This window comes from Lycorma delicatula, chromosome 2, assembly GCF_047948215.1.
Source record: "Lycorma delicatula isolate Av1 chromosome 2, ASM4794821v1, whole genome shotgun sequence".
Classification (NCBI taxonomy): Eukaryota; Metazoa; Arthropoda; class Insecta; order Hemiptera; family Fulgoridae; genus Lycorma; species Lycorma delicatula.
Genome location: NC_134456.1, coordinates 109,011,972 through 109,038,112, shown reverse-complemented (window position 1 = coordinate 109,038,112; position 26,141 = coordinate 109,011,972). Strand labels below are relative to the sequence as shown.

General features: G+C 38.0%; 1 protein-coding gene across 1 annotated transcript in view; it reads right to left on the bottom strand.

Moving 5' to 3' along the window:
- The window catches only part of Rab3GAP1 (RAB3 GTPase activating protein subunit 1), a 390,063-nt gene that overhangs the window by 6,857 nt on the left and 357,065 nt on the right, over positions 1-26,141 (bottom strand). The window contains exons 11-13 of the mRNA XM_075355981.1: positions 24,143-24,327; positions 16,279-16,416; positions 4,587-4,686 (exon numbers count right to left, since the gene is read on the bottom strand). Coding sequence (XP_075212096.1) covers positions 4,587-4,686; positions 16,279-16,416; positions 24,143-24,327 — 423 coding nt within the window. The remainder of the gene's footprint in view (positions 1-4,586; positions 4,687-16,278; positions 16,417-24,142; positions 24,328-26,141) is intronic.

The following is a 26,141-nucleotide window of genomic DNA, read 5'->3' as shown; positions in this document are numbered from 1 at the left end:
ACACATACATAGCTGCAACAGATTCCATATTTCACTAATAAATTTTTATGATTTGTAAAATTATTGAGGCATGTAGCATTCCATTACGATTTGCCATAAAATACTGAAAACAAATAACGCTTGAAAAATTAAAAAAAGAATCAACATCGCCACCACAACTCTCAACTTTTTGCACTAAATTTGAAAAACTACTTATTATGATGGCAAAAGGACTTTCATATTTGCATGTTAATACTTTTGGTGGTTATTTTCCTTGGTATATAAAAGTATGTATGAACAAATACTCTAGCTTATTTTGTAATCTGTTGAGCTGTCCTTTTGTTTGGTTTTTTAAACAGTAATTTATAACAAAAGAATATGCTGAGATACCTTAATAACATTTGATGATTGTATTCACATCAACATTCTCTTTCAAACAAACAAAAAGATTCATATATATATATATATATATATATATATATATATATATATATATATATATTATATCTACCAGGACACAGTAATTATACAATTATAATTTAGTTAGTATAATTCTAAGGAATCAAATTTCATGTAACACAAATTACTGCTGTAAAATGTTAGACGCAGCTAAATAAATAGAATAAGTGTAAAAAAGAATATTGCTGATATCTAAGTTAACAAGTTACAGCTAAGTATAAAAAGCATTATTGTTATTTGTTCAAAGTTTTATAAAGATCTATCACTGTTATCTAAGTGAGAAAGTATTATCAAGTGTTGTAGAAAAGCAAAGGATTTTGTTTGAAATATTTATATTAAAACAAAGGAAACAACTTTTCTGCTTCTTATACTTTATTAGCAATTTCTTTTTTTAATTATTTAAATAACACATCAGGTAAAGTCAGATGTTCTGTTTCCTCCTAAGCATAACATATAGAAGAGCCTTTAATACACTTGAAACACCTCAGAAAATAATACTCTGTGAACTTAAGAGACCTAAAGTAAGATTATGCAAAAATAATAAAACAATTAATGGCACATGATATGCTACACACAAAAATTATTTACTATTCAGAAGCTGACATTATTTGTTTATACTAAATAAAAAAAATATTCAATTAAAAATAGAATAATAAAACTTTAAAGTATTAATCTTTCTTTCTTTTATTTACTTGAAATTAACTTACAGTTGAATTTTAAGAGGAGGCCCAACTTTACACAGTATTTACCTGATACAATAGTTTGTTTTCTGCATAAATACTGATTAGAAAACAGAGAGCCCATACAGCTCTCTCTAATGGAGTTTGCACCTAAGTGAGCCCTAATAAAAAAAATGGCAAATGGAAGAAGTCAAGGTGGAACCAAAGATTTAGCAAGGATACTAGCTATCACAATCCTCATGGATGCTATCCAAGGAAGAAGTGATTTTGCCTATTATCTTAAAATTAATTTAATAAAATATACATTAATTAAATTTATAAATTAAAAATGTTTATAATTTACATTACTAAATCACTTTCATATTATATTACACAATTTAATCATGCAAAACACACTTGATCAGGTGGTCATACATGACTGCTTACAAATAGAACGGTGGCTATCTAATCTGAAAGTTGCTAGGCTGAATCTAGATAACACTGGTTGTAATATTATTAGAATGATACTGATAATTGTTATGAAATAATACATCATGCAGCGCAATCTACATTTTAAAGCTATACCACTTTAATTTTAAAATTACGAGTAATTGTGATAATTCCTTAGTAAAGATCTCTAACAAAATAAATTACATTATATTATAAAGACAATTACAGTGGATACACACACACACACACTCTCTCTCTCTCTCTTTATTAGAATTAAGACACATAAGACAACAGATTAAGTGTCAGATAAGCAAATAATACTGTTAAACTGGTGTACCTTTGTTTTGTTTTTAAACAATTTCTTAGCGATTAAATAAAATATATTATCATGAAAATGAATCAGGCCCAGATATATCTACCATTCATTTACATCGTTCTACTGTTTATGACAAATAACCAATAGATTAATTAACATTATGATTTTTCCATTTTCTTAATGGTACCTAATTTTCTATTTTCTTAATGGTAAGCTGGTGGTAAAACTTTTATCTCCACTAAGTGTGCAATTTAAAAATAATGCTTTCGCTTTTGTTATCAAATTATTATTAATAGAAACCTTTAATTTCTCTGTTTAGTAAAAGCAGAGTCAAAATTAATCACCCAAAATCTTCAAATTAAATACTTTTAGCATGCAGTAGAAATATAAATAAGTTTCAGAGGGAATTTGAATGGTATACGCTGGTAGTAAAACTTCTGTTTTTCCAGCCTTTAACTGTTGTTTAAAATTAAATCAGGAATAGTCGTAGCAAAGGAGTCCCCTTTAGTAAGAAGACATTGCTTTTTAGCAAAGTAAACTTGGATCTAAAGAAAAGGGAAGTTAAGTGTTACATATGGAGTGTGATTTTATTCGGTTGCAAAACATGGATGTTGAGTAAGAGAGAGAATGTTACGATTCAAGCTATGGAAATGTGGGTGTGGAGGAAAATAGAGAAGATTTAGTGGGTAGAAAGAGTTAGCAATTAGGACATCTTGATAAAGGTTCCTCCTCACTGCAATAGAGTGAGAACACCTTTCAACAACGTCTTGGAAGAAAGAACACTGTTGGAAATAATCAAAAGGAGGAAGGGGAACTGGATTGGTCATATATTCAGAAGGAAAAGTATATTAACAACCGTGATTGAGGTAACTGGGAGTGGGAAAATGAGAAAGGGAAGAAGAAGGCTAAAGATGATGCCGGGAATGGAAAAACAAGAAACGGAAAAAGAAGGCTGAAGATGATAGATGTCATCAAGAATGGAAATTACAACTGTTCCAAAGAACTAGCCTGGGACAGAAAGAACAGCAGTTGTCAGTGGAGTCAGGGACCTGCCAATGCAGAATACCTCATGATGATGATGAAACTATTGTTTCATCAACTACAAATTTCTTCAACTCAATTTTATCTGGTCATTATAATGATACTTCTTAACTAATGAAATCACAATATTTATTCTTTTTGCTCTTAATTACAGTATGTGATTTATTTATAACAAAAATATGAGAAAACTGACACAGTAAACAGTTATATAAATAAAAATAACAGAAGTCAAATAAATGAATTAAGATACAAAATGGATGACAGTGTAAGATAATACACTGAAATATTACAACTACACTGAAAATGAAAATACACCAAAAGAAAAAAAACTGTAGCATTAAAAATATGTACAGAAAATCATACAGCAGTTTGGCTACAGTTTTCCACACGATTATCGTAGTAACTTTAATATAACACATTAACAGGATCAATAATTTGGTAAGCTTTAAGTGATTTGTTAGGCATGTAACTGCCATATTGTGGTCAGTTCAATTATTTACCTTTGCGAGACAGTGTGTTAAAATGACTGCAGTAACAAAAACTCCCACCAGTTTTGAAGTTTGATCAGTGATTAGATTTATAAACGCAAATGCTACTAAAATTCACCTTCAGTTGTGCGAAACATATGGGCCTGGGTCTACTGTAATGAATGAAGGAAAAGTGAGGCAATGATGTGGTAAGTTTAAGGAAGGCCATTCAAATGTTCACGATGAACATACAAGTGGCAAGCCTAGTGCACACACTGATTGTCTCATTTGAATGTGTGAATGCAAAAGTGAGAGAAACTCATTGCTTTATGATTAGCAATTTTACTCTAGAATTTCCAGAAGTTTCAAATATAACATTTTTGAGAATAATGACAAAAACTCTAGGCTATCGTAAACTGGTTGTCGTTGCTGCCGATGGATACCAAAAATGTAAACAAGTGCTCACAAAGATCACAGCATGACATCTGCATGATCTTTTTCTCAACCATTTTAACCATGAGTGAGACAAATTTTTTTTCCATATCGTTACTGGTGATAAAACACGGATTTGTACTTCAATGCTGAAACAATCAATACAACAATTCATGCAGTGGCATCATTCTGGTTCACCTAAACAAAAAAAAATTCAAACAAGCCTACTCTCAAAGGAAAATCATGGCAACTATATTCTGGGACCAACTGTATTTTTTTGATTGATTTCATGGAACCTGGAACACCCACCACACCACAAGTCTACAGTAAAACACTTTCTAAACTGCGTAGTGCCATTGAAAATTGATGATGGGGAATGCTGACATCAGGAGTTGTTCTTCATGATAACGATGTCCATACATGGCTGCATGCACAACAGAAACAATTCAAAAATTTTTATTGAAGACTTTTGATCATTCTCCTTACATGATCTCATGTGCAGTGACTACCATCACTTCCTACACGTCAAAGATTCAAGGAAAGTAAAGAGCTGAAAATCTCTGTGTAAAAGTGGCTACATTCCCATGTGGTGGAATTTTATTCAGTGGGTTTAAAGAAGCTTGTTTCATCATATGGAAAGTGTTTGGAATGAAATGGTGATTATGTAGGAAAATAAAGTAGATATGTTAAGTGTTTGAAATCATTAATACATTTTCCAGTTTTTTGATTGTTCTCATTTTGTTACTGATCGGCCCTTAATTTTGAACCACACCTCATAGTTACCTTTTATTTTCCCATTCTCATCAGGTTCCTTATCTTCTATCCAATCTCTTGGAGAATACCATCGTATGAAATCTTCTAAAACAGCTCCTGGATTTGCTGCCTGAAATAACATGATCTTATCTTTACAAAAGCAACAGTGTTATAATGCTTTTAAGCAATATACATCTCATAGAATTTCAGCTTCCCTTTAATTCTTGGAGCTAGTTGGTAATGTAAATATTATATTGTAGGCAACCTGATAATATATTACATTTAATAATATATTATATTATTAAATTTAATATTGTAGGCAAATCAATACATTTTATTGTATTGATAAAAAATCAATACTAAAATAATTCCCTAAAAATAACAATTATTCCATGCCAGGCTTGGCTTACTAGGGAAAGCAAGAGTGAAGTGGTTTCCTTTGCCTTCTTTACTGAGCGAAATATATGTTACATATCAGCATGCTAGCCCATCAAAGTGCAAGTAATATTCATTCTTACGAGGAATAAAGTTACTCTGTTCTCAACTGACACTAACTGTATAGGTAATAAATAATATTACTCTCAGAGAAAGCATCCAATATTTTACTATGGTAGCTCAGGTTTTTTAAGTGTCACAACCATAACAAAAACCAGAAGACAAATAGTATAAAGCAACAGATTTACTTCTTTATTTTAAGTAAAATAAATTATAGTTTACTTTCATTACCAAAAAAAAATAGTCAAATTCGTATTTAAAATCAAAAATTTTTATAAAAAAGTTATAAAAAATTTACATAAATCTGAAAAATATAATATAACTCAAATAAAAACATCACATTAACAAAAAATGAAGATAATAAAATTAATGGGAATAATAAAATAATGAATATTGTATTAATAATAAAATAAACCCAAAGTAATTTGGTTAACTGGCATTTCTCCCACCACCACCCCATTCGGTCGCCCTAGAGCATAGACCAAATGTTCCGTGCCAAGAACGGCTACTGAGCCTCGAACAGTTTAGCGACCCAAATCCTAAAAGCTCCTAGTGAGCTACCTAACGTGCGTGAGCGAATCAAGCAGGGCGCCATACAGCACCCGCTGAAGTGTCCCAATCGCTCACTTGTCAAACATAAAACTAGATCGGGGAGGCGCACCCCTTGTACAATTTATTTACGTCGATTAATTAAAAAGACAGCAATTTTGGCTGCCACGCCTCGGTCGCTGTATGCCAGCTAGTACCTGTCCACCATTTAACAGCGCTTGGAGTTGATTTGGCTGGTGGCCAGCCCTCTTACCAAGGTAATTGGTTTCCAGCAGCAAAGCTTTTAGGAGTCTAAATGCATTTACATTTAATCCCTTAAATTTACCGATGACGGTTGAACATAGCAACCTCATCGAGGAACTCCCACACGGTCCGACAGTGCGGCTCTCGCCACACTGCCTCGCCGCTTGTGAGCGGCCAGGTTTCCCCCTGACCTCTAAGTTCCAGGGTGGCACGGTCTCTGGCCCCCCCAAGGGCCGGGCAGTCGTACATCATATGTACATTTGACTGGACCTCCCCGCAGACACACAACTCATCAGCCACCAGGCGAAACCGAAACAGATATTGGTTTAGATTCACATGGTTGGTGAGCACCTGGGCACCCGACGCCCTTAAGAAAGAACTCGAGGCATACCATCCCCCCAAATCCTGTATAAAATTATACAAGGATCTACCCTTAGTCGTGGTGTGCCATTCAAGCTGCCATGCCTCCATCGCGAGGCTTTGAAGCCTTTTCCGCAGACGGGAGATGGGCAACTGGACGAAATTTTGCTCCGGTGCATTGTGATCACCGTTCCGATCCGGTTCTGGCCCGGCTCGAAACCGCATCCCAAATGCCTCGGCCTCCCGACCTCTACGCAACTTCCACATGACTGCCCGAATTTTCACCACTAAATCGATTGGGAGAGCCTTTCCCAATACAGTAGTAGCCTCGTAGGAGGTTGTTTTAAATACACCAGTGCATACAATCATGGCTCTGCGCTGGGCACTCCTTAAATTTTGAAGTAGTGCTCTATTCCTTTCCAACCTGTGCGCCCAAACCGGCGCCGCGTATGCGATCATACTCTCGAAGACGCCTCGGTACACCAAGTACATTTGGCGGCCCGACAGCCCGTAGTCTTTCCGAGCAATCCGTCTAAGTTTGTGCATCACAGAGACGGCGTCCGCCGCAACTTGTTTAATATGGTTACTAAACAGCAACTTATCATCAAACAAAACACCTAGGTACTTATGAACCCTTACTCGGCTGATTACACAGCCTTTATATTTAATGTGGGGGTTTCGACTGCATGATAATTTGTCTGCGCCCTTTAGAAGCATAAACTTCGTTTTGGGCACAGAAATTTTTAAATTTTGAATGTCCATCCAGCCTTCGGCGGTTGACAAAGCCGCCTGCGCTCTGCTTTCTAGCTGTGGTCGTGAATCTCCACGAACTAAAAGGAGACAGTCATCGGCGAAAGCCTGGGCCGTGACTCCTCCTGGGAAAGTCAATCCCAGAAATCCGTCAAACACCAGGTTCCACAGCAGGGGACCGAGAACGGAACCCTGCGGGCTTCCCCTGGTGACGGATTTTTCCACAACTAGGTGCGCATCTTTAAACAGAGCCGTTCGGTTAGACAAATAGTCTCTTACCACGGCCTGTGTGGCTTCGGGAACATTGCGGCGTTCCAAAGCATAGAGGACAGAACTCCAACACAAGGAAGGAAATGCTGCCTCTATATCAATAAAAATAGCCAAAACATATTTGCAGTCGGCGCTTTCCACCTCGGCAAGAGCATTTAGGATGCAATCCTCGGTGCCAACCCCTTTCATGAAGCCGTATTGGCCTCGATTTAGAATACGGCTCATATCGATGCTTTCCTCGAACCGTTCCACAACCAGCCTTTCCAGCAACTTGCCGAAAACCGGCAAGAGGCTGATGGGTCGATAACTGCCGACCTCACCAGGATCCTTTCCAGGTTTCAGGATCACCCTTACCAAAGCCACCTTCCAGCAACCCGGAAAGCAGCCCCAGCTTAGGCATCCTGTGAACAGCCTGCCGAGAGGCTCCCTTATGACAGGCAATAAGTGATGGAAAATATCCGGGTCAAGTTGGTCAATCCCCGGTGCCTTCTTTAATGCCATTCGAGAAACCACTCGGTCTATATCATCGGGTTCCACGGTCCGAACGCCAGGGAATGGTGTTTCACCCGCCCTGACGCCGATTTCCGCTTCACCCTCCGGAGCATCTGGAAACAGAGTATCCAGGAACGCCCGGTAGGTCGCCACGGATGTTAAAGTGTGGTCACGACCACCTAACCCGCATCGAACACTGGACAACACGTGCAATGGCTTAGGCTTGTAACAAGACTTTGCGAGCTGCCAGGGATCGCGTTGCAATTCCCGCATGGAGTCCTTCCAAAACTTGAGTTTGGCTTCCTTGATGGCGTGAACATATTTATTACGGGCACGCCGGAAGGTCCGCAGACGCTCAGCGCGCACGTCGTTGACAGTGATCCCCGTTAGGGGGCAACGCTGGTATCTAGCCCGAGCGGACCTCACTCTTGCGCGCAGCACGCTAAGGTCAGAGGACCACCATTTCTTGCCGGGCCTCCGTCTGCCTTCCACAGACGACCCCCCGGAAAATGGGGTCATGACGGCTCCAGGCACGCTCAGATCAGCGGACTGGCTGCTTGTGACGGGTCCGTCCATTGGCCTAGGCCGCCGTAGGACCTCGTCGCAGCCAGTCTTGATGGCCCGGCCGATTAGCTCCGCCATCAATTCCACCTCCTCCCTGGACTCCATGCTCCACTGCAATCCCTGCAATGCAGCATCGCATACTCGCCTCAGCCTGCGCTGATCCAGGCCCCTTAGGTTATAGCGACCTGGATTTGGTGCCCTTAGACCGCCTCCGTAAGCAATATCATAGGTTATAAGCCTATGATCGCTCACACTGGCCTCGGGCCAGACAGTCCAACTACCTACCCTCCGAAGCAAGTCACCCGTCACCAAAGTGACGTCTATATAACTCTCTCCCAGTTCGCTACAGAAAGTTGGTGGCTGCTCCGCATCATTAATGAGGTAGAGGTTCCTGGCTTCTGCGAACTGTTCGAGACCAGCGCCTCTGGGGTCTGTGAGTGGAGAACCCCAGGCGGTAGACTTGGCGTTAGCATCCAGGGCAACCAACACTCTGGTGCCCGGAAGACTGTCCAGAATCCCGCCCAACTTCGCCAGCAAGTCATCGATACTCCATCCAAGCTGGAAGTATCCCGACACAAGTACGACATCGAGCGTACCCCTCGTGATTCGCACCACGGTGAATCGCTCATCAGACCACTGGGGCATCCAGAACACACCCAGAGCGTCTGAGCCCACCACGATCGCAGAGAGCGGCCGTCCCCCACGAGAATGAATAACTTTCACCCCGTGGAAGCCGACCACCCTATCCGCGACCGCGTACGGCTCCTGGACCAAGAGGACCTCGAGGTCGTACTCCTCAAGGAGCCTCATGGCCTCACTCGTGGCCGCCCGGGAATGGTGCAGATTAATCTGCCCCAGGCGCAGGCGTTCGAATGGGTGGAGGCCGTCCCCTAGGATTTCCTGCCGTTCAGGCGTCGCCATAAGCTGTGTTCTTTACAGCTCTAGCCCGTGCCATCTCGTACGCCCTACACTGCCTACTCCCGACCCGGTGTCCAGCATCACTGCCCTTCACCTGGGCACAGGCGGCACACTTAGCCGGCGACGATCTGTGTGGGCAGCTGGCTGCCCTGTGCCCCGAAGCGGCACAGTGGCCACACATCTCCTTCTGCGATCTGCAGCGAAGAGAGGTGTGTCCATAGCCCTGACACTTAAAGCAACGGGCTACCTCGACATGGTCGACCACCCTACAGGCAGTCCACCCAAAAAACAGCCTACCACCGGCCACTAAGACCTGCCGGATCTTAGGCGAGGTCTCGAGTACCCAGTGACTACTCCGGGAGTCCTTTCTCCCCAACTGCCGGACAACCTTGGTTTCCCTAAGGAAGTCCTCGACAGCCATATCCAATGATGGATTTTGGCTGTGGATCGCCTTAAGGATTTCGGGCTCCTCCACCCTTGTTGCCCTCGGCATATCGTAGACCAATATCTGCGGTCTACGCTCGGCCAGTAGCTGAGCCTTCAGTCCGTTCTTTGCCAGAACTGTGGCCTCCAGCAGTTGATTAGCCTGCTGCCCATTTACAACCTCCAGGATCACTCCATGATCCCTTGTTTTAGTGACCCGGGAAATTTGGAACCTTTCTTTCCGCGGGTCCAGGATCTTCTTGAGGGTTAGCTCCGTCATCGCTGACGAAGCCCCCTGATCAGGCTTAATCGGGACCACTTTAACAGTGGCCCGCTTGATTTTGTTAGCCGGCGCCTGAGCTGGCAGCGGCGGACCTACCCGCCTAGGCGCAGGCGCGGCCGTTACTGCGGCGAAGGAGATAGGTTTCTTAACCTTCTCCTCCACCCTATTAATAGACTTCTGGAGTTCACCCAGAGCCTGGCCGTTAACCGGCTTAAAGCTCCGGACTCCCTCCACAACCTGATCCACCTTGCCTGACAGTCAAGTAACGACCGAGTCTAGGGCAAGGTTAGCACCCTGGAGGCCCTCACACTTTATCGCCAGTCCCGTCACCAACATACCACATTCAGCCAAATAAGCATCCACGAGCTGCCTCAACTCGAGAGCAACTCGTGACTCCTTTTTAGAGGAAATTTTGGCCCATTCGGCCCTCATTTCCTCGATCCTCCCCAAGCCTTCAGCCCTGGAGGTCACCTGCTTTGACACAGGCTCCACTCCAGTGGCTTCCCGCTCAGGGACAGAATCCGCCTTGCCGCTTTCCGCCTTGCCTTGCTTCGCAAGTCGGCGTCCTTCGGACTTGGCGCCCCCCTCTACGCCGTGCTCCCGCTGTACGGTTCCAGCCTTAGCCTTCTCCGCACAGCCCAAAGCAGAGGTGTCCCGCAGGCTTTTGGTGCAAGCCGCTGCACTCGGGCGCTCCACTACCCGAGGGGCTTCCGAGACCTCCTTCTCGGAGGACCGGGGCCTCGGCGGCGACCTGCCGATTGACCTCCTCGGCATGAAGGGGTCACCGGCTACCAGGTCCTTGGCCAAACCGACCAAGTCCTCCAGACAACCTCCTCCGGGTTGCTCCATCGCTTTAATACCTGACACTACACCAGCTGTGCTGCCAGGTACTAAAAACACAGCTTGTTTAAAACTATCACCTATCCACAAAACTAAGGTGAGTGTCTAAACCTCTTGTACCCCGACGGACCGTCTGTTCGGCAGCCCAATCGAGGAGTCGAAGAATAAAACACTCCTACCACCGGCTAGGTTGGAGCGGAAAACCGCTTCTCGAACCTGCCAGAGGATCCGAAGAATTAACTGGCCTCACCAACTACGAAACTGGGGACACGTTGTAAACAAAGGAAACGTCCTTATTTAGCCGACAGCAGCACTCCTGCAACACACTACGCCGCCGCTCGGTTAAACGCCTCACAGCAACGCAGGTTGACTAACCGCTGCTGATCGTTGTCAACCCCGACGACGAGAACGTAGAACGCTGTACTTGCAGAATCAAGTTGCAACCGGTTGCAGAACACAAGTTATACAGCACGGGGCCAGAGGCCGAGAAGCGATATATCGAGAATATATCGAATATATATCGATATATACCGAGAACCCAAAGTAATATCAGATATGAATTTACTGTCATAAAGCTATATAAAAGTTATAAAAATCTATATAACATGGAACAGGCAAACAAAAATAATTATAGCAGAAACAATAACACAAAATAAATTAAAAATAATGCTTTCCTGACATGCAAATAGTTGGGCAATTCATTAATTATACTGTAATTAATACCTAACTAAATAATTAAATAGTACTTCTAGATCCTCAACCTGGAACATCCGGTATCTTATTTCAAGTTTAAAGGTATTAATATTATTATTATATTTTTTATATTATCTAATGATGATGACAGTGGGATTTACTGAAAATGCATAAAGGCACCGTCAGCATCAAATTTTAACAGCTTTATTTTTATAAGGATATAAAAATATCTTTATAAGATATTTTTGTTTCCATTTTATTTTAATAAATATAGTAAAAAAAATTGAACAAATAGGTGTTTGAAAGAAGCCAATAAAAAGTTGTAAGTATAATTAACCCATCTGGAAAACTTTTTACTGAAAATGTGAAACAAAACTATTGAAATTAAGCAGTTAATTATTCTAGAAAACAAAACAATCATTATTTTAATTTTTTAATAAAAGTCTCGGTTCATTTTAATGGATTCTTAAAGATAATTGTGTATGAGATGTGACTTAGACAAATTAGTACCAAAATTGAAATCCAATGAACAAAAGTAGATCTACAATTGTTAATTAAGTGCTGGAACATATGAAAAGTAATAAATATTGTTTAAACTCAGAGACTATAAAACTTACGTGTAATTTTCACATAAAAGACCCTGGATTCTCACAGATTCAAAATAGCACAATAAGGGCATATCAATTTTAAGATGATATTGACATTTCTTTTAATCATAAGGGGTATTGTATCATGAATACCCTAAATCTAGACAGCGAATTAACAGTTACTATTTCAAGTTCTACAGCATTTGAAGAAAGCAGTTCACTGCTTAAAGTTTACGATTGTAAGAGCATGATGAATGTTAATTCCATTATAGAAACACATCTATCAATGTATCACAACTTGTGCAGTTATTTCTTACTAAGCTTAATATTTCAGAAGTCCAGTAACTAACATATTTATCAGATCTTGCTCCCTATGAGCTTACTTCATTCCAAAGATCAAATTGTATTAATAAACATTAGCAAACTATTGAATGACTTTCCTGGCCATTAATAATAAAAATTAAAAGAGTTAGAGTCAAAAAACAAAAGACATAATATATAAGTTTTTTTTGGCGGTGAATAAATTTAAGAAAAAAATTTCTAAAAATATTCATATACAGGTTAAACTTAATAAATTTGCTTAAGTAAAGTTTACTCCAAATCTTAACACTCCCTTCAATAAAAGCTAGAATAAAAAAAATAAAATTTCAAAAATACTTTTTTGCATTTTAGGTCTGGGGTCTACAGTTTCAAAAATATTCAAACTGTACGGAGACAGAAAAACAACAAAAAACATATACTCTTACTTCAAAAGAGGTGGGTGTTGTTGATTCTTTGACAAAGTTCTTTTCTGTATTATTTATATATGTATTGTAGGTAACAGATTATTAATTAGCTTAAATAAAGTTTTCTCTAAAATGTCTCTGAAGAAGATCGAAATTGGTTTTTTCACAATATTCCCCCACCCCATTAAAGAATTTTGAAAAAATGAATATGATCAATGTCCCATATATTTGAGACAACTTTGAAGAAAATCAGTTTTGTCAATCCTGAGATATAAGGCCAAAAGTATTATGAAATATATACATACATATGTAAAGACCTGTGTTGCTGCAAAAGGATAGCAACCCTGAAGGAAATTAACTCACAAATCTGAAACTCTTACAATTAAAAAAAGATTAAACTAGGTATTTTTTTATATCCTTGAATTTATACACCAAACACTTATACTATTCCAGTGATTTTTTGTGGATATCTAACAAAATCATGACTGTGAAAGAGTATTCTAACCCTTGAATAATATGACTTGGACATGATCATAAAATCTACTGCTATCTTAATATGAATGAAAAGTTTACGTTTGGACAAGACATAATTAAAACAAACTAAATTTTAATCATATTTATGAATTGAGTGGAGTGGTAGCATCTTGATCTTTCATGTGGAGGTCTTGGGTTTGAATCCCAGTCAGGCATGGTATTTTTCTTACACTATACATAATTCTACTGGGCTAAATGACCACAACAGTTGATACCTATCATCTCATAAAAAAATAAATAAAAGAATGATACATTCCAATAGGCATAACCAAAAAAATCGAGCACATACAAAAAGAAGCAACACCTTGAAAAGATTTAAGCTTTAGCTTTAACAGTATAACTACTGCTCTGTTAATAATTAAAGAAGTTCTTTTTTTAATTGTTAACTGTAATTAGGAAAGGCAAAAAGAAACAACAAATTTCGTTCGACAGCTGTACCTCATGTATTTCAGAGTGAAAATAGGAGATCAAGACAAAACTTGGGCACCTCACTATGTTTCCTACACATGTGTTGAAGGACTTAAACAATGGTCAAAGGGTGAACCAGAAGCATTCAGATTTGAAGTTCCAGTGGTGTAGCAAGAGCCATGAAATCGTATCAATGATTGTTACTTTTGTTTGATTGGTATACATGATTTCAATTTGAAGAATAAAGAGTCATGTCTATTCAAATATGCCATCCACTCTACAGCCAGTTCATCATGATCCAGACATTCCAGTGCCAAAGCCACCAGAAAATTTACCTGAATTAGGCAGTTCTACAAGTGATTTAAATGAAGACAGCATCAAGAACCTGGAGGTAGCTGTGAACCAGAGCTTTATTCACAGTCTAAACTAAACGATTTGGTCCAAGACTTACATCTGAATAAAGAAAATTCAGAATTGCTTGGTTCAAGGTTTAAAGAGAAGAACCTGCTAGCAGCTAGCACTTATTTTCCTGGTTAAGGTACAGAGAAAAAGATTTTCTTCCATATTTTTCAGAAAAAGGAGAATTAGTCTTCTGCACTGATGTACATGGACTTTTGAATCGATTTAACATTTTGTACAAAAGTACCGATCGAAGATAGTTCATAGATTCGTCCAAAAGAAGCCTCAAAATTGTCCTTCTTCACAATGGGAATACGTATTTGTCAATATCTGTCAGACGTCTGTCCATTTAAAAGAGGGTTACAATAATTTGGAATTCATTCTTGATAAAATTAAATACAACAATCATAAATGTATTATGTGCAGTGATCTCAAAATAATATCAATGCTCCTAGGACAGCAAAGAGGCTATACAAAGTTTCCTTGTTTTTTGTGTGAATGGGATAGCAGAGACACAGAGACTCATTGGATAAGGAAAGATTGGCCATAAAGAGTTTCATTAGAACCAAGAAGCAAAACCAAAAATGTGCTCCGAAAATCTTTCTTAGCTGCGAATAAAGTTCTACTTCCGTCTCTGCATATAAAGTTAGGCTGGATGAAGCAATTTATCAAAGCCTTACCAAAAGACGATAAATGCTTTAAATACATCTGTAACAAATTTCCAGTCTTATCAACTACCAAACTAAGAGTTGTCTATTGGTCCTTTGAAATTACAAAACTTCTCAAAGATGGTAATTTTGAGAAACAAATGGAAGTGCAGAAAAAGAAGCCTGGGAAGCCTTTAAAGATATAGTAACAAAGTTTCTGGGCAATAAGAAGGATCCAAACTTCAAATCAATTGTTGAGAACATGCTGCAGAAGTACAAAAATTTAAGCTGTTCCATGACCTTGAAGGTTCATTTCCTAAATTCACATGTGGACTATTTTCCTGAAAATCTGGGTGCCATTAGTGAAGATACGAGTGAGAGATTTCATCAGGACATGAAAGAAATGGAAAGGAGGTAACAAGGAAAACGGACTACTACAATGATGACAGACTATTGCTGGATGTTACACTGAGATGACCATATAGAGAACATAGAAGGAAAAGCAAGAAGCAGAGTGTAAGCCGTCCAAAGAAACTTCAACACATGGAATAAAATTGTAAGTATTTTACATACTTTGTCATTATGGGTGGGTGAAGAGGGGGAATGATTTCCAAAGGTATGACACACCTCATAAAAATAAATTCATTTAAAAATGCACTGTGGCAATTAGAAATTAAGGGGGTCAATGACCCTGCAGCCCTCCTCTTCAAACCACTCAACTGTTTAGCTATAAGAATGCATAATTTAAGCAAAAAAGTTCATATATTATATTAATCTATTATAAAGAAAAATGTTTTATATCTATTTTAATGGATCACATTTTTGCAATTTTTCAAGTTTCTACAAATTTTGAAATTTGTGATTGGTGAAAAATCCTGACATGATGGAAAAAAATGAAGGTTATTTTCAGATTCTGCACTAAAATATACATACGAATAAATTATCAGAAATTAAGAAACACAACCATAGCAGGCGTGTGCAATTATTGTCACAGGATTAGAAAACACTTTTTGATTTGCAGAGAGAGTTGTGGTAATACTTATACAGTAAATCCAAACATGTCAGTAATACCAAAAACCTTGGATTATGTGAGTAGTAAAGTTATTTTATTCGAGTCCTCAGCAAGGTAATAAATAAACTATCCCCACCAACATCAGTCCTTCTGTGGGTTGACTGACCCCTTCTCTAACCTCCTCTTTTCTTATCCTTTTTTTCTTGGACAAATGCCATAGTGGTCAGCCACCATGGCTTGACGTCTGAGATGTCAATCTGACACCTGGCAACTGGTAGCAATTTCTTTGCTGAAGCTTAATGATGACTGTGTAACTAATCAAAAATTTTGTTTTCTACCTGAATGTATTGAAATAAACAAACTAGTAGCTGAGGTGCCTACGACTAAATCCAAGCCTCATATAATTCCTAATTTATATCACACTATCCAAAGATAAGCAACTAAAGCTTTATTAAGCTGTACAATGAAATATTGAATATATTTCAAATTAAAGAAGAATAAAAACCTAATTAACAACTAATGAATAATACCTTAAAAGATTCCATATCAGAAAGAAGTGAAGCACTCATTAAACGTGATCTAAGTTCAGAGCCACGAGCATCTGTTCCAAGCTGAAGTAACACTTCAGCATCTTCTTCTAATTGATCTTCAGTTTTTGGTGTTGCTTCCTGCAATAGGAAAATTTAAGCAGATAATAACTGAAACATATATTTGACATATAAGTTGAAAGAAAATATCAGAATTTTATCATATTCATACATAACATCTATGTGAAGTTCCATAAGTGAAACAGGTGTGGCAAAAACAAAAAAAAGTACATTTATTTAGACGTTAAATGAATCGCTAAACCATTGGTCTGGGCATGAACTATTGTTGTTAAATGCTAAAATGCTCTTCCAAATATACAATCTACAGAACATTCAGAACAAAGTTAAAGATGCACAAAAAATAGGACACACATTCCTATCATATATGATAAAATAGAAACTAATCACAATTCTATTCCATGGCTATTACAACAAAATCAGTTTAGTGAATCCTTAATCAAAAATAACAACCATACATTTTAATATAGGAATTTTTATTTTAAATTTGGAATCAATTTTTCATGATTTATTTACTTAATTCATTTTACATTTAGTTACACTAGTTCTTAGTAAACAGTGCACCATTTATCTTGCAATGTATAAATACCTTACATTAAAAATTATTCAGTGATTGACAGCATAATTAAAAAATATTTACAACAAATTAATGTTCATAAATTAACATATCATAATGATAGTTGTCATTGATCATGATGGTTAATCAGTTTTTATAACCAACAGTTAAGTTAATTTTGAAAAATATTAAATTAACTTGTATAAGAGTAATTATTAATACAGTGAACCTTTATCTACATAAAACCATTGATAATATACTAAAAAAAATTCATTTTCACTTAAATTACAACTTTCATCGCATCTCTACAAAACTGTATCTGTTTAGCCTGTAAAGTAAATCAGTGTTCTCCATTTGGTAATAAGGATACAATACACTGGTTGATTCAAAAAGGAATTATAGATTCAGTTGAGGTTTCATTTCATAGCAAAACACATCATCAGTTTTCACTCATGTAATTCATTAGTACTGAATTCAGCCACCAGTGCTGATTAAAACGGATATGGAACAGAAGATGCTTGCTGTGTGTTTTGGTTTCACGATTTGCAGTCAGCAACTGCAGTTCAACATTATTTTCGTAGTGAGCATGGAAGCGAGCCTTCTAGAAGACATATAATTTATTCTTAGCACCAAATCTTCATTGAGACAGGTTATTTTGTTAAACATAGAAAACCATCAGGATACCCACGCATCCCTGAAGCTACTGTGTAACAAGTCAGAGAAAGCTTTGCACGTAATCCAAAGAAATCCACTTGATGTGCATCATGTAAAATTGGCATTCTACAAAAACTGTTTGGTGCATATTATATAAATAATTGCACTTGAAGCTATACAAATCGACCATAGTTCAACACATTACAGATGACAAAATTGGTCGGCTGCAGTTTTGTGTGGGAAGGATGCATAGAATTGCAAACAACAATACATTTTTAGACAGTGCAATTTTTAGTAATGAGTCAACATTTCACATCAGTGGCAAGCTGAACACCCATAACTGTCAAACATGGAATAGCAAAAACCCTCATGAAACTTTGCAGCACATTTGTGATAGCCCTAAGGTCAATGTTTTTTTGTGGCCAAAGCAAACAAAGAATGTATGGACCTTTCTTCTTCCAGGAGGCAACCATAAATGGTTTCATTTACCTGGACATGCTTCAAAATTTTCTAATCCTTAGTTAGACAATGTTGATCAAGATGGACACCATTACTATCAGCAAGATTGGGCACCACTTCACTACTACCTAGAAGTCTGAGATTTTTCTTAATACTAGATTCCCAGGTTGGTGGATTGGACATGAAGGTCTAATTGCATGGCCACCCTGCTCCCCAGATTTGACCATGCTAGATTTTTTCTTGTGGGGTTTCATTCAAAATTGAGTTTATGTACCACCACCTTTGCCTGCTGATCTTATTGAGCTAAGGCTTCAAATTAATACCGCAACTGCAGAGTGTGTCAAAAGATACGCAACCTGATAATTAATATTCTTAAAAAATTTTTATTAACATAACATACTCTACTGTATTATATAGGTGAACAAAAAGTATATTTGTTTATTTTCTTAACAATAGATGCTGGCAATGTCCTCCATCTGCCACTACAAATGCCTCAACATGTTTCTTCATGGTAGTTGCTACTTTCCGGATGTTTGCTGCACTTGTACGGGACATTTCGTCTTCCATGTTGTGCTTGTCGGTTGATTGTGTGAAGGTTGTTTAGACATTATCCTTCAGATGTTTCAAAAGAAAACAGTCGGGAGGAGTTCAACCTGCCGATCTAGGCAGCCAATTCCACGAGAAATGATGTGTTCCCCAAGAACTCATGCACATTATCATTGTGCTATTCGCTTTATGTGCCGTTGCAACGTCTTGCTGCAGCCAGCAGTCTCGTTCATTAGCTTTGACAATGCCATGAATTACATGATGATGTCCTGATAACGATCAGCTGTTATTGTTTCTGTGAAAAAGGTTGGGCTTATATTTCTTTTCCACAAAATTGCACACCAAGCTCCCAACCTTCTGTGAATGTAATGGGGTCTCATGAAATATATGAGAGTTTTTGGACTCTAGTATCTATCATTCTGGCAGTTTACATAGCCACTTAGGTGAAATCATCTTCATCAGAATAGAAAACATAATCCAACACCTGAACACTGCTGCGAATAAAATACAAAAACCATTGACAGTAATGTAGTCTTTTTCCCCTATCTGATTCTCGAAGCTCATGCACAATGTGAATGAGATACGGATGGAATTTCAGCTTCTTTGTGGCTCTGCAAATACTCCCGTAAGACATTCCGGTTTGTTGACACAGTTTCTGTATCGACTTTCTTGGTGAACATAGCAAGGATATGCGGACATTTTCCAAGGACGTATCACTTAAAACCAAGGGTCGGCCGGACTGTTTACATTCATCCAGATTACCGGTTTCTCTAAACCGAGCAACCACACATAAAATCATTCATTTAATAGGCACCTGCGATTCAGGAAAAGTTACTCTAAAGTCTTCCTGACATTTTTAGAATGACTGTCTGCACCTTCTATAAATTCTTTCTAGAAAACATTTTTTTGTTGTTTCTATTAGATTTTCTATTTTCATTTTGTCTTTCTTTCTTTTTCTGGAAGCCTCTTAATCTGTTATAATATATTTTATATAAAAACAGAATTTATTTGTTTGTCCTGGATAATCTCATATCTATTAAACTGATATGAACAATCCTTCCACGGTTTTAAAACCTACTGATTCCTGAGAGTCAAAGAATATATAATAATTACATAAACCTCCATATATCCTACCAGTTTTGTCCCTTTTGATACCTCCTCAGAATAATATGATCAATAATATAAACATAAAAAATAATATGGTCTGATTATGAAAAAAGTATTCATCAAATATCCACTAAACTTTAGAATCTGACTTTATGGAACCAGAAATGTACCACCAGTAGGGTGAAAAGAATTTTTAACTCTAAACAATAACCCTCCACAGATCCACCTCCAATTTATTCTTGCAAAAAATAAACATATTTTGTTTAATATTCAACTTCTTTCTTTTCAAAAAAATACTCTTCTGAAAAAATATTGTAAAACGAGAAATTCAGGCCAAATAATTCCTCATGGACTTCAACTATCCCTAAATTAACAAAAATTTATGTATTTTTTCCCTCTGCTCAGCTTGGGTCGGATTTGCATTTAAGCTTAGCTAGGCCCAAGCAGAGTGTCTCTAGACTCTAAAGGGCCTCTCCGCCCGCTGTCTGTATGTCGGGTACGGCAGGTCGGCTCGCCGGTTCGGATCTTTTGAGAAATTCGTCTTGTATCTTGCTTCTAACAAACCAGAGAGGGGTAATCCGGGCTCCACGATGCCGTTCCCGGGGCCCTCTCTATCAGCCGGGACATCATTTTTTTGTAATCGTAATCCAAATACTAACTCCCACAGCTATCTTACATTATTACGTCTTCTATTTAATGCATCTATTTACTCTTCTATTTTAACTCTTGTAATTCGCTCTCTTTGGCGCTTCTATTTAATTCTTCTATACAAAAATCTGTTCTGTTTTACTCTTCTATACAACTATTTATATTCCTCTGTTGTGACTTACGGATGTCTTTACAATTTGTTGCCCTATCAACTTATATCAATCATGGGTCTCATTATGATTATCACGGTCTCATCATCAACCGTCACCGGCAAACCAAAGAGGGGTAATCCGGACCCGACTACGTCGTTCCCGGGACCCTCCCCAGTCACTGGGTCACCAACCGGTCTTCTTATATTAATTCCCGGAATCAGTTATCACTATCGAGCTCCTTCGTTTCCAAAATTTCTGTTATCGTGTTTTCGATCCGTCTCCATTCTTCTGTTCCTTTTAACATAACATTTACGACTGTATCCAGAGTGATTTTCGTCGTGTTCCCTTTCTTGTATGAAGAAAGTATGTTCCGGTGAATCGATATATCCGAAAATATACAATTGTTAAATTCTCCTCTTTTAAACCTTTGTAGATATTCTCCGAATCCCCCATGGCCAGAGAGTAACTGGAAGATGTAATACCTTACCTCTCCGTGTCCCCTCTCCAACCATGGGCGCCAGTCTGGGGATCAACCTTTTTGTCCAGTTGCTCGTTTGGGCAGTGTCCCACACAGCCTGCTATTTTTGCATTAGCATGTCTGCCACATCTTGCCGACTCATTCCCTCATAGATGCGTAAGCGTTTTCTCGCCTGAAGTTGGATCGGCGGGGCACCCGCCGCTATAATAGACACCGTTCTATACGCGGATGTGAACTTAAGATTCATCCTCCGTTGCAACGCATTTAGCTTTTTCTTGTTCCGCTGAATACCGAAAGCCGCGTGCCACTGTGTGGTATATAACATTATGGAAGTCGCGGTGGACATAATCAATTTTCGTTTGGACGCTTTCGGGCCACATTTGTGTCCCATCAGCCTGCTAAGAGTATTTATTGTTTTTTCAGCCTTCGTCGTAATCTCTTCGATATGCTTACTATATTTCCCCGACTGCTGCAACCACATCCTAATGTACTTCACATGCGAGGTCATTTCAACAATATGCTCGCCTATACGTACACGGATGGTTCTGATTCTCCTTCTGCCCACTACTGCTAGGACCTGAGTTTTCTTTGGTTCAAGTTTGAGTCCTCAATTTAGAAGCCATGCGATCGCCAGCTCGATCGCCCTGTCAGCTTTCTGCAACACCTCTTCTTCGGACAGACCTGACACCATCAGTGCCAGGTCGTCCGCGTACCCAATTGGAGCCACTCCCAGTGGATATCGTAAATTCAAAATGCCGTCGAAAGAAATGTTCCAGAGGAGGGGCTTAATACAGAACCCTGGGGCACGCCCCCCGCATCTGGAACCTACATTCTCCGTCTTCAGCTTCGACCATCAATTCTCTTGCGCACAAATAATTGCAAATAACCGCCCGCAATTAGGCGCTGATATTTCTCTTCTCCAATTCGTCCGCCATCACAGCCCATGGAAGACTGTTGAATGCATTGCAGACATTCAGAAGGATCATTAATGGAATCTGTCTGGTCCTCCAGGTGCCCGCTGTGCACCCATCCGCCCATGACACCACTCTTCTTAAGGCACCTACGGTAGACCTTCCTTTTTGAAATCCATATTGTGACCGAAATAAGCCTCCGGTTACTTCAATCTCCTCATGTATGCGATCCGACAACAATCTCTCTTACAGTTTGCCAATCGTTGGTAGAAGACAAATCGGTCGATATGATACTGCCAAGTTATTCGCATTTGGTTTAGGAATTAACACCAATCTAACGAACTTTCAAGATGTGATGAAGGTTCCGCTCTCCAGAGCCATTCAGTACCTCTAAGACCGTTGACGGTAATTTCTTGGTCAGATCTTTCAATAATATGCCTGGTACCCCGTCTGGGCCTGGGCTTTTTTTTGGGTTGATGTGGGTGATCGCCCATTGCAATTCATCTATGGAGAATCTTGTCAAAATCTGGTTTAACCACTCGGTCGTCTTCTTCAGTAATAAAAAGCTTTGTAATCGCTAGTTCGATCTAGTCCCGAGTAAGCGAGGGGACGGGCGCACCGAACCTCTTCATAGCAATCCGGTACGCCCTCCCCCATACATCGTCCTCTAATTCGGCAACCAGTCTCTTCCATGCGGCTCTCTTAGCATCTTTGACAACAGCGTAGAATTCTTTCGAGAGTTTTAAGTTACTTCTGCTCGTTCGAGCTCATTGGGTCTGTTTCTTCTGGCTCTTTGTAGTCTTCTACGGGCCGTCCACATCGAAATTCTCAACTCAGCAATTTCTGGAATCCATCAGTATATATTTCTTCGCGAACGGCCCGACGGCGGTCGAATCCCATCACACTCTTCGATCATAGTGTTTAGAAACATATCCGGATTTCTATCAATGCATGTTGCTGTTTTCCTTTCTACCGTTTGGACAAAAGATCGTGTTTGTATCCTCGTAGGTTACTATCTCCGTCTCTCTCATTGTAAAATCGGGGCAAGGTGTCTGTACGAAAATAGGGTCGGAAATTTTTGGTCAGGGGTCGGATAGGTCAGGAATGGCGTGAAACGCCTAGAAACGGAAGGATTTGGCCGGGCGAGCATTTTTTTGGGGGGGGTTATTTTTTGGGGCTTTTTGGGTTGGGGTCAGGAGATCGCGGATCGGTGGAGATCCGGGGTGGGTTTTGTTTGGGGCGAACAGAGAGTCGGAAAAAAGAGAAAAAGTGATCCCCTTATAACTAACTGTCTCTGTGGGGACAGATTATATTTCATTTCGAAGACGAAAAGTGTTCAAAGTCCTTGTTTACTTCAATTGTGTGACGTAATACTCTTGCACAGTCTTGTAGTTTAACTTAGAATAATTCTAACTAAATTATTTGGTTAAATACGTCCAACTCCTACATTATAACATAGGAAAAACAGAAAAATCTAGATATCTAATCAGTCCATTGTCCAAATCTCATCAAATTTTGTGTCCATGTCCATCAATTTTCCACCAACAAAATCCAATCCATTACTTCAAGAAAATCACCAAAAAACCAATCAAAAATAACGAAAAACAGCAGAGCAAAAACTACACGTGATTTTTATATGTACTGCAATATTAAACCCTTTTTTATTCAAAATGTATTCTGTTTAAAAAAAAAAACTAAAAAATCAAAAATCATGTACAAGAAGTGTTTCATGTCTTCTTTCCTCTGAATGATGTTCATGGCTCTTAGTCCCACTGGATCAAAAAAATTTGACATGCAACAATAATCAAAAATTTTTTTAATGTATATCATAAAAAAATTAAAATATACAATGACATCCAAGCATGTAGGCACCCTGATCCACACAGGCCTCAAAGAATGATTGATGTTATCTGTCACTTGGATAAAACTGGATATTCCTGCTAGATTTTTATAAATTAGCATACATCATTTTTAATATTTAACAGTCAGATTTTCAGTAACATTATTTATTTAACTATAATATCTTAAGCAATTAGTCTCTTTTTTACATAGCAGTGGGGAAAGTTCTAATTTTAATATTATTTTTAGGTTATTTTCTCTATATGAATCTTCAGAAACTGAAGAAAGCAGCATTTGAAAGAATTTGCATTACACCAGGTGTCAATTTAATACATTTTTCTTTCTAGTTTTTCACACTCGATCATCAGATATAAATTTAACAAAAAAAAAAAAAAAACAGGGGCAGGATCAAAGCAGGAACAGGGTTTATTAATAATACCTGAGTAATAGGGATGTACAAGTATTCTCCAGTATTGATTAAACGTAAATTTCCATATCGACAATGACGTCCGACAGGCTGATTCCAAAGAGAATGCTTTGGTCGTTTTTCTTCATCTTGCTCAGAAGTGTTGCCCTCTTCATCCATTGTACAATCAAAAAACTCATCATCATCTTCTGATTCATCTGTAATACATATTTACAATCGCTAACACTATTTACTGATTTCATTCTTTCAACAGAATACATGAAAACTTCTACAATTACCATTACATTTTTTTGAATTCTGAAACAGTAATATTTCCTTGTTTTGCTTACAACCTAAAAGTAAGAAATTCTTATTATTTATTTAATTTAAACATTACATAAATATTTTCTAAATACATTTAGAAAATACAATACTAAAATAAAAAAGATTTAAAAAAGAAAAAAGAAAATCACTAAAAGAAGTGTTTCATGTCTTTTTTTTAAGATTTAAAATGAAGTTTCAAATGAAGATAAATGTGCTTTTTCTTCAAACGACATTTATATGCTATATTTACAAACTGATTGTTTCTGGTATATCTCAGACTAATGTAGCATCTTATAATTCAAGGCTGCGAAACAGAGTACCATGACCTCATTTAATAAGTTGGTTCTACTCACAGGCTAAGGTTAAACAATGCTAAACTCAGAGTTAACCAACATGCTATTGACAATTAGTAGTGGCCAATGACCAAACGCACTTTGTTGATCCTATTAAATGCATTTAAGAAAAACCTTTCTCTAAAAAAATTAAACTCTCAGGAATCCAAGTTACATCATTCTGAGCCAAAAATGTGAAAATAATAGGATCAACAAATAGCAGATAAAATTGCATTCGAAAATATTAATTTATAGTACTTACACATTCATGCAAAAAATTTGTTGTGAACAATAAAATTTTACACTCTAGCACTGCAATCAATAAGGAAAGATCTATCCGTTATAAAGATCTTTTGACATATTTATATTTCTAAGATCATTACAGTGGATATTATTCTAGAGAAAAGTTCAGAAATCTCTGAAATTAAATATCTGAAATTGGTTGCAAGAAATAAATAAATACTTTTAATTAAGAAAGTAAAAAGAAGAATGGATAAGTAACTTTGTTTAAAATTAAAAAATAATTTATATAAAAGCAGAAAATTCAAGTTTTAGCAAATTTAAATCACTACTAAAACACTAAAAAAAACCCGGATAAATTACAAAACAGATAACTACTTAATCACTATATATAAAACAGATAAATGAAACATGTCTAAAAATGAGGCTTGAATAAAGAAACAATGGATTTTTTTATGAACCTGGAAGTGGATTTAGTGTATTTTACACCAAAAATTAGAAATTTTATCCTGGGTAAAATGATAATAACCTAATTAGAGAAAAACCCCTCGAAGGTTGATTGTCCCTTCTACCCAGCCCCTTTCCTTATCCTTCTTTAAGTAGTGCCATGAAAATTGCAACAGCCATTGCCAGGTGCAGTGATAGCACCTTTTATAATATGCAAGGCAGCTACTTCTCTGTTGGGCCTCAATGGAGTGGTATCTACTATAGCACAATCTAGAGTCACTGGTTTCCTATTGTGAAAGGGATTGCAGAAAAGACAAACTAGTGACTGAGTTGTGATCAGATAAAAACAGCAATCCACTTCAAAAAGATCTATAAACTAAAACAATATGAAACAATTTAATTCAGGGAATATGTTAAAAAAGCTTTACCTACATCTTTCACCTTAAATTAAAATGTAATTTACCTGATTTTAAAACTGTTTTATGTTTTTAACATGGTACATCATGGATGATAAAATCAAATCTTTAAAAATAACTATCAACATACACAGATGTATTGATACCCTAAGGGGTAACATAGATACCCCTTTCCTGTAATTATATTAATTGTTCCATTTTTAACATAACTTGATTCAGTACACTGAAACTGTATACTAATTCAAATTTACATTTTTCTTAAAGAATTTTAAA